The sequence below is a fragment of the Gallinula chloropus genome, assembly GCF_964237585.1.
Source record: "Gallinula chloropus genome assembly, chromosome: 1".
Taxonomy (NCBI): domain Eukaryota; kingdom Metazoa; phylum Chordata; class Aves; order Gruiformes; family Rallidae; genus Gallinula; species Gallinula chloropus.
In genome coordinates, this window is record NC_140085.1 from 182,333,353 (window position 1) to 182,349,435 (window position 16,083).

General features: G+C 35.6%; 1 protein-coding gene across 1 annotated transcript in view; it reads right to left on the minus strand.

Moving 5' to 3' along the window:
* Window positions 1–14,689, minus strand: part of ZC3H13 (zinc finger CCCH-type containing 13) — a gene marked incomplete at its 5' end in the record, with an annotated part of 39,050 nt that extends 24,361 nt beyond the window's left edge. Inside the window, 4 exons of the mRNA XM_084280322.1 lie at window positions 2,221–2,329; window positions 8,545–8,656; window positions 14,031–14,140; window positions 14,573–14,689. Of these exons, the coding sequence (XP_084136448.1) occupies window positions 2,221–2,329; window positions 8,545–8,656; window positions 14,031–14,140; window positions 14,573–14,689 (448 nt within the window). The remainder of the gene's footprint in view (window positions 1–2,220; window positions 2,330–8,544; window positions 8,657–14,030; window positions 14,141–14,572) is intronic.
* Window positions 14,690–16,083: the final 1,394 nt, after the last annotated feature.

Genomic DNA, 16,083 nt, shown 5'->3' on the forward strand with positions numbered 1-16,083 from the left:
CAAATCTCTTCTCCAATTATGTGTTTAGACCTGAAATTACTCCAGTTAGTTCCATACAACCTGCAGTTAAATTCTTCAACTGCATTAAAAAAAGACACCTTAACTTCCAAAGACTTTCATCAATTAAGCTGAGAGTAGTGAGAAAACCCAGTAAAACAAAACAAAAAACTTTCTGAGAGTGCATCTTCACATAGATCAAATATGTACAGCACTATTTAACTGAGAAATATCACATGAAATATTTAAATAGCAATGCCTGAATACAAAAATCAATTGATACACATTTAATTACACCTATAAATTAATTTTAATATAAAACAAGAGGTCTGTATAGCCTCTTTCACTGGGTAGATACACACTTCAAGAGTTTATTTCTGTTTTTAAAATATTATTACAGTTGGGTTTTCACATCAAGAAAAGGTGCTATTTCTGTCGCTTTTTCATTAAGTCATGGCTAGTTAACTTCATATGCTTCAAGCCTTGCAAGTGAAATCTTACTGAAGATTAAAAGTTTTACTCTGTTTACATTTCTTGTTTGTGGCCATTCAATTCTAATGCTCAAGAAAGCACTCTAGGAAAATAACTGTCAGAGAAAAGATTACTTCATTAAAAAGTCGTTAGATTTCACTCCCCTTTCTACACACAGGAACGGTATAAAACACTTAGCAATAACTAAACTTAAGTCTACAAATTCCCTTCATCTGTCATGAATGCCTGGGAGCAGTTTATAGAGAGCTCCTAACAGCACAGGGTCTTTCCCAGTCTATCTCTCTGCTTAGATAGCACTCACTAGAACTTAACAGATAGTAATTCTACTTCATCCACACTATTAAAAAAAAAAAATAAATCAGATTTTCAAGCTGAATGTATCAGTGTCTAAGTCTTAAGTCATTCATGCTATATATTTATATAGAACTTGAGGGTTTTATGTACCAAACCTTTTCAATTTAGAATCTATTTCCATGCATACGTGTCATAGGTCAATGTTTCTTAAATCACACCACAATCAAAATTTAGAAATGAGTGAAAAAATATATTATGGCTACTTTTCTATTCCTGTACTGTGCTTAAGACACAGCAAAACAGTATTAGCAATACTAACAGCACATACTATAGAAAAGCCACCTACTTAATGAAACTTGCAAGCAATTTATAGCATACTTTATTGCAATTACATTCATTTTATCTGAGTTCACTCAGAATGGATCAGGTTTTCCATCTTCCATTGCAACACTATAGCTGCTTCTGAGACACTGACACTTACAAAACTACATATACATCCCCATTAATTAGAAGCTGACATAATTTGGTACCTACAAGAAAGCTGGGGAAGAACTGTCCACAAGGACTTGTAGCAATAGGACACAGGGTAAGGGTTTTAAACTAGAAAAGGAGAGATTTAGGTTGGGTATTAGGAAAAAAGTTACTCAATATGAGGGTGGTAGGTCACTGGAACAGGTTGCCCAGAAAGGTAGTGGAGGGCCCTTCCAACCTAACACATTCTATGTTAATTTCACTGTCAGGTGAACTTGGTCTCTTAACAAAACTGAAACTCAGGACAGGGAGGAGAAAAGAGTCTTTTCCTCAACTGCCCGCATATTAAATAGATAACAAGAATAACAAAATCACCTTTTTACCACTAACCACCCCCAAAAAACCTACCCTCTATCAAACAAAAATGGCTACAGAAGGCAACACAAGACTTTTACCACTCTTCAGGTGTTTTCAGAACATAAATTATTCACTGATTGCTACCTTCAGCTGTTGTTCTGCTCTAACAGAACCCTCGTTCATGAGACAGTTTTCACCATCACAAATCATGCCACAAAAACCTCCCAACTTTTAAATTCTAAGAGCTACATTGTCTCCTCAGGCCGACCAGCTTGAAAACTACTTTGGATGTAACTGGGATTCAGCCAGTATCTATCTAAACGTGAAAGGTTCAGCCATGGAGTAGTTTATGGCCAAATTCCTTGCAGTCTGAATAGTCAAAAAAAGAGAAAAAAAAAAAAGTATGTGTTTTTAAAATAAATGTTTTACCATTTTAGCATTCCAATTCAGATTGCTTCTTTGCTCTCCTTCAAAAAATAAACATTAATGGCTACTGCATAAAAGTGTTGTCCTTAGAGACCAAATCTTTTAAGCTTTTAGCTTTATATATGGCCCAGTAATCTTGTAATTCTTTGAGCTGTGAATGACCATTAGGTTAAGTATACTTACCTTCTCTATTTGTTTCCCAATCCCCATTTTCCTCTTCACTTTCTGGTGTTCTCTCCTTTGTAATTTTGATATCCTCCTTTTCTCTATGTCTTCCTCGTGAAGACTCTTTCTATAAAGGGAAAAATGCTGCATTAGAGTAAACAACTTTATTTCAAACGAAGCCTGAAGAAGCAGGTATATTTTACATGGTATTTCAGCTGTTTCTTTTTTATAGTACAAAAAGCATTTTCCCCTTTAGCCTGCTGAACAATAACCTTCTTAAATAAGCAGAGACTCCACAGGAAACACGTTCTAATGCAATTTCATGTATCAATATGCAAAGAGCAGATGGGGGAAAAGAGAAGAAAGGATTCATAAAATAAGAAGGTTTAAAGGCAGGGCAAGAATCAGGAATGTATCAGAGAATAAAGTTCAAATCAGGAACTGAAAGAACAGATCAGGTTCTTAAGACCAAAAGTTTAATGAACATTTAAAGAGTGTAATTTTAACAGCTTGAGTTCTCAGCTGTAGTTAAGAATATTTATGTGCAAGGTAGATGAGCCTCACAAGCTGAACCGTTTAACGCTCCAGAGAATAAAGAATGGGAGGCATAATAAAATCTTAAAAAAAAAAAAAAAAGAAAAAAAAGAGAGACCCTTGGATGGCAGAAGGAAAGACAAAAATGTCTAAAGCAACACAACGGAATCAAGTTTAGTTTTATATTTGAACTTTCACTGGCCCCAAGCTATTGAACAACTTGACTGGACAACTGCAGTAGCACCCATTTTGCATGTGGCAGATGGTCCTGCAGATAACCAAGGAAGCCAGAGACTGTTCTTACAAGAAAGAAGGTAATTTCAAAAGGCAACTGAACCTGTGCAGCTTTTCTCCCCCTACTGAATTTCAGTAGTAAAACTGCCTAACTGCATCACTGCCCCTGCTGAACGGACATTCTTTAAACAATCGACCTGGGCTCAAGTGGAGTACAGGATACATTTTTTTCACTATTTGCTAAAACCCAGAACATTCAAGCTCAGAAGTATCTCAGGTTAAACTATTCAATAGGAAAACAGCGCGCAAATAATGAAAGTCTGTCCCATATGCCTTTTTTCTCACCTCCCATAGTGACTTCTTTTGGCTTTTGGGGAATCTTCAGTGTTGATATGTAGGAACCTTCGATTTTATGCCAGGAAAAGCAGATGCCTGAGAATTTCACTAGCTATTTCTTACTGGGACTTAGATCTTGACTTAATTTAAATCCTAAAGATCACCTTAGAAATACATTAAGGAAATAACATAACTATGTGGGCAGTCACTCCCAAGTAAGAGTCAACTGTTCCTTTTTATTCACTAACAATGTTAAAATCTTCTCTCTTGTTTAATGATGCAAACAATGACAGAACAAGTACCGCCTTTATTTTATTTAGTGAACTAAACCAGATGCTTCAATGCAGTTATCTTCAAGCCTCTCATCCTGATGCATTCAGTACATGATATTCAAAGCCTTACAAGGTTTGGAAAATGCTGACCAGTCACTACATGACATGAAGGAATTTCACATAAAAGAACTAACTTGTGTAATGTGTCATCTAAAGCAGCTTCCAGAATAAGAAACAAAGGAGATTTTTTTCTTCATGACAAAATCTCTAAAGATCCTAACCTATCAAGTTATATTGGTTACTGGCATCAACCACAGACAAGTCTACATCAACTAAGCCATCATCATATACGTACTAAAGGCATTTCAGTCCAAGATCAAGTTGTACTATGCTCCAAAACAAGTTACATTAAAAGAAAATTACTCTGATAAGATCTGAAAATCTGTATCACTGTCAACAAGCCTCCTCTGCAACCATTCTTTTTAGAGTATCTTCATTTTTCTAGTGTTGAAGGCTGAATCTGTTATATTGAACTGTGTACTTCTGCTATATAATCCAACTAATTCCTACAACATAACCAGACATAATTCCTTAAATACAAATACTAGTTTCTATTAATTCATCACTATTTTTTACTAGCAAACTAAAATACATCTTAGGACATTGCCTATGTACTGATTTTTATATATATATATACATATATATATATAAGTCTCAAAGCCGATAACCTGCCAGCAGAGAACATACAGGTAAGTCAGAATGCTTCAAAACCAATTTCATAACCCACGTTAAAAATTCTACACAACTTGTAGGTTTCTCCCCTACATCCAAACTTACAACCAAGCACAAGCATCTTGAAACAGCCTGTATTTCCTCCTTTCAGTTGACAGATTCAGTAGTAGAATCATACTTCTAAAGAAGAATTGGAAACAAAAACATCTATGAAAGGAATTTTACTGAATTACTGAACAGAAGGTAAGGGAATAGATAATTTTTATACAGGCATGCCATCTTACAAGTCAGGACAACTTGATCTGAGCCCATTTGTACACTAAATGACTTCAGTTTAGTCGTCAGAAAAAAGGATTCTGTTAACACTGCATCTTGGAAAACAAATCTCAGTGTAGAAGTTGAATGCATTTTCCTGGAGCACACAAATCCAGAATTCAAGTTCTGACTGTTTGGAAGACATATTTGAATTCTCATCAAAAAGTCTTCAACGTATTAATTTTACTGTACTTGTTTCACTTACAATGCATTTAATGACCTCAGACTATGGTAAGTATTTTCTTCATATCCTTACAAATTTTCTTTATTTTACACAATTTTTTTCCTCTCTCCTTTAATGAGCCAAGACAAAGCAAGTCAAGCTCCTAAAGGCCAATAGCAATGTCTTTCACTTATACTTAAAGATGCCATATCCACTTCCGCCACACTTGTAAACAATTTCCCTGCAGACTCTGAAATAATGCCTTTTACTAAACCAGAAACAATAAACTTTCATAATAATATAATTATTTACTAAAAAAGCGTAGACTATCCCAAGAATAAAAAACATATTAGCAAACTATGCCTATGCTGTTTTCACGTATGTGCTCCCGGTTGAACTATTTACATGTGTTGACCAGATGATTACAGGTTAATGTCGATGCTAAGGAGAGCAGTATAAAGTAATTCAAAAGCACATGTTCCTTTAAATCTAGAACAAGCTACAATGTATTAGCTAGAATCTTTTGGGCAAGCACAGCACTATTTTGCTTTATGTATAACACCTTTATAGTGTAAACTACCACCACACTACACAAACACACAAGAAAATGAATCTGACATTTCCCTGAAACAAAGGAGTGCTGTTTCCATTTCAGAGATGGAAGACAATGCTGACTTCCATTTCCAGTGGAAATATTCGAAAGCCACAGTGACAAAAACCCCACAGATATGAAACAAGTGATACACACATTCCTTACAGAAACCTTTCCTAAATGTATATTCTTCCCCAATGACACACATCTCCCAGAAGGGTAATACTTTAGCTATACTCCAATGTAACTGTCTTCTTATAATACGGAAAACAATTGAACATTAAGATTTCCAACTAAACACAGTAACAGCAGGAACTTTATCTAATTATTTGTATAGTAACTGCTATACTAAGGTACAGTGCTGACGTAATTCCAAACAGAAAGCTAAGAAACACAGAAACAACCGAGTTCAATGTAGTTGTCCATGTAACACAGCATATTGTCTCTTAAAATAATAGTACAAGACAAGAAGGAATAGTAAGTGATATATTCTATAAGCTTTCCATATAGGAAGTTTCTTCCTAAATACACACAGATTGCACTAGTTATGTCTCCAAAGAACAAAAATTCTCTTCAAAAAAGATTTTTTACTAGTTACAGCGTTGCAACTTTTTGCAGAACCTATTGAGGCTTTTGACTGTATCTTCTGGCAATCAGATAGAATTGTCACATATAAAGTAAACCGCACATTCCCTTGGCATTTTCAAACTTGCCACTCTTTCTACTGGGATGAAGTATGAATATGACGCACCTAATTTACACTCTCTCAACCATACGTCACATGCATTCACCACATGATCTTTTTTTTCTCTCTCCAGGCTCTTTCTCACCTCCTTGTCTGCTTCAAAGAGACTTTTGTATTTTCTTGCATACAGGTGATCACAACCAAGTAGTATTTAAAAAAAAACTGGACCATAAATTTCTACACCACAATATCAATCATTTTCTATTCCATTTTTATATACCTCAGTGTTTGCTTCTGCAACTGTGACTGCACTTTGAACAGATGGTTTCATTGAGCTGTCCACAATAACTTCTTTTTCTAATGGATGATTTCAGTTACTTCTAAAATATTCATTCATGATTTTTTTGTTTTAAATACTTTCTTCATTGTGCATTATCTTGTCCTTGCCAACACCAAGTTTCATCTGCCATTGTACTGCCAAAAACTATCTTTCCCGAATCCATATGGCATTCCTCAGACTTTGTAATCTCAACTACTGCTTTCATATCTCCTACAGTTTTGACATTTGGGATCTCCGACATTTTTTCCACTTTCTTAAAAAATCAATCCTTTAGATGAAACACCATATCATCCTCTGTAACTTCGTATTTTGAAATTAATCTAAACTTTTCTCCTTAGCTGGCTTCTAAACCTGACAATATTATAACGGCTATTCTTTGACTATTTATATGCCTCCAGAGTCTCATTTCAAAAGAAGCTATTTAAGGTTTCACATGTATCAGACAGTTCTTTCTTAGCCACTATTCTCCATTATTGTTCAGGCTAGTAAACTGGTGAAGCACGGATTTTGTCCAGAGGAACAGTGCTGGTTTTCTGAAACAAACCCCAAAAAACCCACCACAATTATGAAGCTTTTTATGGAACGAACTACTTTTTGTTATTTCAAAACAGACAAGATTTCTTATCCAGCTAAGGCTTTAATGAGAGATGGAAAGGTCAGATATTACATCTCCACGCTAACAGTAGCTCTAACGATGGAGCGAGATTTTTGTGAGCAGTACAGTCACTTCAGTCTTCTGTTCTTTTAGATATGCTGGTTCTTTGAAACGCAACTCTTGACAACTGTCCCTCTTCATCTATTTGCTCCAGAGTATTTTCTTTGGATATTCCGTATTTTGAGAGTTGCCTCCATGCAACTAACACAAAAGCTCAATGGTTTCCTCAGCCTTCTGTTTTACGAGATTGAAGCAGAGTCTCTCTCTGCAGCGTGCTTATCCTGTAAATAATTCTTTGATATTTTTACAGACCCACTATTCTCCAATTCCTTTTGATTCCTGCTTCCAGTTCACCTTTATGGGGTTTAGATGTTTATTTTATTATTACTTTAATAGAACACTATAGTTAGGGTTAACTAACCAAAAGAATTACATCAAAATTAGAGTGGCACCAGGACAGAAGTTACAGTAAATTTTCAGTAACGGTTGGAAAAAAAACTTTTTCCACCAACCACACACTCAGTAACTCAACACTTTATTCAAACTATTAGGAAAAAAAAACCCCGAACACATTTAAGTAAAAGAGGAAGAAGATTGAAAGTTTACACAGATTGACAGCAACTGAAAACATGATTGGAAGGTAAGCCATTCTGTTAATTTAATAGCAGCTGCTGTTCATTTCTTTACACCTGTCAAAAATCCATTTTACACAGCAAGAGGAAACAAGAGGAAAAAAAAATACTGTTAATACCTGCAGAAGCAAAACTGATTTTTCACAAATAAAACTTTTAATAACTATTCATATGGTCTTAAAAACATGATGCAGGAATACACTGGTGCTATTTGTTACACAGGTGCAGGGTCACAGACCAACTCTGCCCCTATTTATTTGTAACATCAGTAAAGAAACAGGTAACACAATAGAAAAATAAGCAACTTCTGATATTTGAGGGTTATAGGGTTGCAGAAAGATGACTGGAAAATGAGAACAAAAACTATGTTTTTGCAAAATCCAAAAGTGAGCAGTTGGGATGGCTGACAAGTATGTGAGGAGAATGGCAAAATGAACCAGCACAATAACTGCATGGGTTCATGAAAAGCCATCTGAGATGGACAAATCGAGTCAGGATGCACGCACACAATGGATATGAATAAATGTTGGGGGGAAAATAGTGGATGATTGGAACAATGGTTAATACACTTTCTTGGTAATAATTAAAGTCTGCACTGCTATTAAATACCCATTTATCAGTACTTAACATATTTAGTAAAATCTTTGCGAACCAAAAGACCAGAAAGTGCTATAAAATTGCAAAATAATACAACTGTTAAAACTTCATTATAAAAAAAATGCCACATGCTATGTACAAAACAATCAGCTCATCAAAACATTTTGAATATTACAAGTCACCACAAGCAGGTTTCTAGAACACACTGCCCAATTGCTACTGAGGGATTCCGGAGTTCTGCAACTCCATTCTTACCCTAACAGGAGAGGACGATTCCTCTGTACTTCGTTTCTGTGGCTCTGCCTCAACGTCTTGACGTTTGTTCTTCATTCTTTCCCGAAGATCTCCAGTGGGTCTTTCTGGTGACCTGTACAATACAGAAACATAATATAACCAGTTCTATGGGATTATACTTAAAGGAATACAATCTGTCTTTTAATTATTTTTATTAGTAAATATGGAAAGATCTAAACCTCCCACCCAGAAGTGGATCAATTAAAACAAAAAAACCCCTCTGTTCTAATGGGCTTAAGCATTCTTTAAAAACCCAACTCCTTTCAGAACATCAAGGATGACTTGACTCTATGAAGAAAAATTACTTGTATGTATATATAGCATGATTCAGTTACTACTCTAGATCAGCTTCAGGTGATCCTATCTAGAACAAATCTTTTCCTGACATTCATGCAAATGTGTTTCACAATCACTCCTACCTACCAAGTCTTTCAAGGTATCTTTAGCCTTCACCATATCTAAGTGGCACGTTTTTTTAATATACATATAATATATAGAGAGACATATATATATATTTTTAGAAATTAATGCAGAGTCAAATGACTGTAAACTAGCAATGAAAGTCTCACAGAAGCACAAGTCTGGATATGGATGAAACAGGCAAGTGGAGATAACCTGACCTAGGTTCCACACAAAAAAATGCTGCTGTGAGACTATGCAACTGAAATTCACTCTTGGAGGTCTCCATCTCCCACCTTGCAGTAAGGTAATTATTTCATCATTTAATTAGAAAATATTGGATTAACTCTACCAGTCATGCAAATGTACGGTGTATTTTCTATGAAAGGTATTCATAGAATACCTTTGTGATATGGAAAAGGAAGGGCAAACAGACTACACTAATACAAGACTTTTATGTAATTTTGTCACCTCTTAGAACAAATTCACAAGTTCGTTTATACCTTATGGGTTAAAAGAGAACCACCCTTGCATTTAAATAAATAAGGGGATGTAGAAACTGCTTCAAATGATGCTTCAGTTCAAGAAAAGAATTTTTCTCTTCCTGTAAATCTGACTTGATATTGAGTTTGGTACCTCTGTGATGGCCATCAGCTGTAATTACAGATTCTTCTGTGAAACAGTTGTATGAAAGTGCTGTAATTGTACCTATCAGTTTACACTGAAGAATCATGAAGAGATACTGATGCTACCTCAGTTGATTAGAAGAGTTTATGTATAATACTTGAATAATGAAATTTTCATTTGTTTTGTTTTTCAGACTGGAATCGTTTCCATTTAGAAAGTATTGTTCCTCCCACCCCTCCTCTGTCACAAAGGGTAAACTGTCTTTCACAAATTATGCATACAGAAAAATCTATATTAAAATGATTTCATTTTCAACCAGTGCATATTTGAAAAACACTTATTGGTTTCCACTTCCTCTTTTGCAATCTATATTTAATTCTTTAAACTGCATCGTAAGGTTAAGTGTCTTAGGATCTAAGAAGAAAAAGACCAATGACTGCTCTCATTTTTAAATGTATTTAATTCTTCATGGAGCTGTAAATACAGGTCACTAGATCTAAGGAAAGGTACAACAGTAGCATGCTGCTTCTTTCAGCACTAAGAATCAAGTAATACCCAGCACACAAATATAAACAAATTATCTTCTTTAAAGATGATGTAATAATGCATGCAAAGTGTCTGGCTTTAGCAATGGTTATGATTCAAGGTATTTGGTTAGGGTTATTTTCCCTTCTACATCTTAGATAGAGAATTCCTTTGCATAACCAAAATACTCTGAAGTATACTTCAAGTAGGATACCTAAGCTACCTGAACAAATAAACTGTCTTTCAACGTTAAAGTGGCAATTCAACACCTTAAATTTCAATAATGCTTCAGCTGTGGCACAAAGGATTTGGATTTGTGAAACTGAAAATTAATTTAAAGGGCAAATAGGTTATAGATAATGTACGAGTAACATTGTACCTCAAATTAACATTGTTCAAGAGGAAGAGGAGTAATTTCAGAAAAAAAAAAGTAGTTGTAAGAGAAAGCAGGAGAGCTTACACTACATGCAGCTCATTGGTATTTTAATACTTCCTTTTTTCTCTTTTTCGTTAAAATTACATGCTGGAGGGAAAAAAATCCAAACCAAATTCATGCTCAATCAGTACCTTTTTCTGTATGGGAGGGAAAAAAACCCCTTATTTTGCTAAAACACTTTCAAATCTATTTAAAGATTACAAAAGTTATCAAGAAATCACAGGATTAGTAAGAGCTATAGCTTCAGGGTTGGGGCTTGTTGGTAGCTCTGTTGGGGGTGTGTGTGTACAGCGCTCAGCTTTGCAAGAACACTGGAGTAAGCATCCTACCCATTCCCAAAAAAATCACAAACCCTCCCCCCCAAAATCTAATATTATAAGAAAATCTGTCAAAATTTTTTTTGCTCAGGAAGCTGCGACTGTTTTCAGATACTTTGGCTTAATGCACAGAAAAATATGCTGGTTTAGTAGATGATTTCTCTTTCAGGTATATTACAATTTAAATTTTTACACAATGGCTTCTTTTCTATGTAACTTCCCTCTGCCCCTCATCTAAAAGGGGCTTTCAGTTATCCCAGGTAATGCACACTGCTGAATTTCAACAGATAACTACTGGTTTACCTCTACATTTTAATAAGATGATGTGGTTAGACTGCAACTGGTAGAACCTTTTACACAAAAGGTTTCACAGCATTATCCCTGTACACAGAAAGAATAAAAATACTCAGCAAAAAATTTCTCTTTAATGACTTAATATTGTTGTGCTGGGCCCACCCCTTTAAATAAGGCCTAAAATGCAGCATTTCGTCATTTCAAATTTTAATCAGTACAGTTAAATAATTTTAAGCAGCATTACTTTCTGCAACAGTTCAGTTCTCTGTATTCAACAGCCCAGTTAGTTAAATGCACGTTCATAACAGTGCCTCCATTTATTTGCTTTTGTACCTTTTACAGTGTCAGGAATGAGTCTCTAGCAACAAAGAAGCAGAGAATCATAGAATCTACTTAGTTGGCAGGCACATGTTACAACACAGCTACCTGACAATACCTGTGCACATGGGTGTGCGCGCACACATGTGTGTGCATAGGCAGGTGACAATTATTAGTGTATAAGGTACGCATTATAATTGAATGCTTCTCATACAACAGTGTTTGAACCTTGCAAAATCTGTATGTTCTTAACTAATACTACTGCTGGTTTGTTTTTTAAATCCAGTGTAATGATCCAGCATGAAGAGGATCAGACAGCCTAAGAGAGGGACGCTATTATGGCACAGATTCTGACAATAACCTAAGAGAACCAGCTGAAAACTTCCCAACAACTAAACAACCATCTATGAATGAAGCAAGACAGCAAAACTCCTTGTGGGACAGCACATTTACACACAGATCTTTCCTTGTTATCTTCTCCTTATGTCAGACATCTGGAAGATAGGCAGATCTAGTACTGAATTTTTAATACCCTCATCAGGAGAGCTTTGGAAGTAAAAACATGCTAAGTTTTACTTTTGTAACAGCAAGATTAATATTAACGCTGTGAGAGGCAGCATTAAGGCTGAAACAGTTATAACCAAACTAGATTTAAATCTTTTTCACACTTGAGAGTCAAGTTTTCCTACTGTGTGGTAATGTTCTGAACTATTAGAGGCATTATGCTCTAGTAAAACCATTAACAATGAGACTGATTTCAGACAAGTATGAAATCGGACAGGCAAGACAGAAAGGCAGGAAGATGTGCTTTGTCCTACCAAACTGTCTGCAAAGCAGACAAGAGGCTTCACCAGCAGGCCAGGCTTAACACACATAGACATGCTGCCATTACGTTGTCCCAGATACTTTATCAAGAGTCCTGCTTGAACTGAACTGATGTGGAAGCAGCTTGCAAGAAGCCAATAAAGTTGCATCCAAAATACCTGGATAACATTTTTTAAAAAAAAATCTCTGTAATGTTAAGTGGCATGAAAATGCCAATATTTTATTATGTATATAAACCAGCATTTTTCTGTGCCTGGCCAAGAGCTATGAGTAAAAACTTCTGAAGACAAGCATGCTTTTCTTCCCATTTGTCTGTTTTGGTGTGTGTATGGGGGTGGGTAAGTAGGGGCTTCTTCCCTCATTTATTTTATTTTAAGAACATCTTCATTAAATGTTGAATGCATCAGACAAATAAGCAACAAGATCCGTGCCTCAATACTTTCCTACAGTCCTAATACAAAGTTAGCAATAAAAAGTAAATCAACGTTATTCTTAATGTCAGTAGTGACAGTGAAGCAGAAACAAAACTTTAATCGTTAAAAGAAATGTGACTTTTCTTCACATGACCAAGCAGAACCACAAATTGAGTGTTCCAAATGCTGAACTCAAGGAGAAAATTGAATCTCTACCAGTAAATCACTCCTTTTTCCTATTTGGAACATTCAGTACAGAAAAGAGTAAGTCTTACACACTGAAAGAAATATTAAACTCAGTGAGATGTTTCATATCCCAGATACTACCTCTTTAGAAGCAAGGGAAGATCAAACAAGCAAAGTCAAGAAAGATCACCCTGAAAGTATGCCACAGGAATAGGAAAAAGAACCAGAGCCCTAACCTCATGCCAACCTTCCTGTTGTTGCTTTGCACTTTGATGCTTCACTGTGCCCATCCATAATCTAGAGGGAACATTGACATTACGGTAGCATTATGAAGCACGGTTGGTTGCAAAATGTAAAACCTTCATGCAAAGAGGTATGCTAAAACTGTACTATCTTTTTGTCCTTAATAGCAAGAGTATTACAAACTTGCTGCCACATTTAGTTTCAGTTAAGTGTTATGTCACACAAAGGACAGTAATTTTTTTTTCCTATTACAGTAGCATATGAAGAGGCTGATAATAAAAACTATTCTCTTTTGAAAAATAGAACTTATTGGATCTCTTGCTATGGTACAGGATATCTGTTCTATATATAACAGATAAAGTCACAAAATTAGGTTTTGAAGAGAAGCGTTTTCTCACAACAGGAGAGAAAGGATAGACACCTTATTCATCAAACAATATAGCAAAGGCAGAAGGGCTGGAAGTATGTGAGTACTGCTGTAAGTACTTGCAAACCAGCATTTTAGTAAAGGACAGAAAGGCATCAGAAGCTGCAGTTATACTATGCCAAACAAACAAAAAAAAGTATTAAGGTACTTGATCTTCCCATTTCAAGTAAGATGAGAAGTTCATCTGCATACAGTGGACATTTTTTAAAGCTACATACACATAAAAGTGACATAAAAGTCCTGGGGAAAATCCACTGCTAGTTGCCACATTAATTGTTTTGAGCAGCTTCACAATGCAATTGGTTATCAATAAAACACACCATTAGGCACACCACAGCATTTCACTTTAAAAATAAAACAGACCAAAACAGAAGACATAGTTGCAAAAGCTATTTTCCTACAGCATGTGAAGAATTCAAAGTGAGTTCTTGATTTACCTTCTATAACTGCTGCTATAGCCTTTACCTCGTGGTGAAGGGCCATGTACGAATCTACATGTGTTCCCATAGAGGCAGTTGCCAGTCTTCAGCCAGTTACGGCACTGTGTCTAAGAGACAGACATTACTGGGTGAATTTCACACTCATTTCTGGAAATACCATTGGTGTGAGTGTGGCAGAACAAACAAATGACTCCACATTAACTCCCATTTATCTGTAATTTCTGTCCACCAGTAATAGCTAATTAAAAAAAAAATCAACAATGAGCATCAGGTCTGGCAGAGAAAAATTTAGGTTGGTGAAATACTATTAATATGTACAGTACTACTGCTCCTCTGTAGAAGCTGGGACAACACACGTTATTTGAAAACTCTAGTATTAGCATGTTGAACGTCCAAGCGTTAGGGAGTTCTTTTCACCTCTACTAACATCAGTGACATCTGGGTATTTGGCATTTGTGAGCTATTCTTTCCCACCACCTAAATCCTGGAAAAGAAGATGCTGGGGTGGGGAGGAAAAGAAGAACACTTTCACAACTCACCTCTGCAGTACTTCCAGTGCTGGGTCCAAGCCTTTCAAACACACTGGGTCTTCGGGATGTGCTATCGGATATGGTCTTGGTATTTTCCACTGTGACCTTCCTTCTAATTTTTGACATTTTGTACTACTTCAACCAAAAAAAAAAGCAAAACTGTAAAATCCTTCAGTTTGGGGCTATTGACACTGAACTCAGATGAATAAGATAGCATGATACACGTTGTAACACTTGCTGCAGAGGTGATGAAGAAAGAAAGTAACAAATGAATGAAATGTATCTAATAACAAGGAATGCCTCTGATTTGAGCCAGTCAGCTGAACACCAGTGATGATAATTTTTCTTTTTATTTTATGACCGCTTTGGATTCTTCAGCTTTCCTTTGGGAAAGATCATATGATATGTTATTCATTTACGTAGCAAACACCACACAGAACAGATGCTTTCCTTCATCGTGTGTTTTTTGTGCATCAACTCAAGTAACTTCAGGTGAAAAGAAACTTTTCGTATTACTTCACCAACCCCTCAGAAACCTGTTTCAGAAACGAATCTGCAAAACAGAAAGCTCCATTTCCCCCAACTCTGTTGTGTGTGATAACCTACTGAAAACCACCTTGATATTATCCATAGTCTGTGTTTGTTACTGGTTTGTATTTTACAGCTATTTGGAACTACCTGATTTTAGAAAAAAACAAAACCTCAAAACCTCCACATCGGTGACACGCTTCTTAAGCTTCTCAAGTAACTCCCTTTCATTCTATGATTAAGAAAAAAATTTTTGAAGCAAATCTAGCATAATTTTGATAAATAAGAAGTTACAATTTATCTTACCTGAGAAAGGAGTTAATTGAATATAGAAAGAAAACCAGATTAAAAAAAATATATACATATTGATCATTAGAGACAGGTTGTAGAAAAAGGGCAAAATGGGCTCCAAAAACTACTGTCTTTCTGTAAGTGCTTCTTGATCAAATAGAATCAACTTGGGAAAATCTGCCATTTTCTGGACAATTTCTATACAGCTCAAAAAGCACCTCTGTTGTATTGCAAAGTGTCATAATTCTGAGCTCATTAGTCAGTGTAACATGATTAACCAACCACTAATCGCCCACTCTTCTGCTGTCTCTTCTGCTCCTATCCACGTGTCACTGCATTTAGAACACACATACTTAAGCTAATTTCTCAAACACAAACTTACAAACAATAAGCTCATCCATATATTACAAATAATATGGAGCTCATCCATACAGGCAAAATAATACAAATTTAAACTAACACCCATCAGATTGGATTAATACAAATTTTCACTGATCTGATCAGCAATATGTTTCCATAGCATTCAGATTCTAAAGTTCCATTCTACACCAAAAAAACCTGTAATGTATAAACATGGACAAATGTACATAAAACAATGTTGCTGTAACCTATATTTTACACGTGATACTTTCATAATACCTGGGGTCTTTTTCCCCTGTACCTTGTGAAACTCCATTATCAGAGTACTATGGTTACTTCAA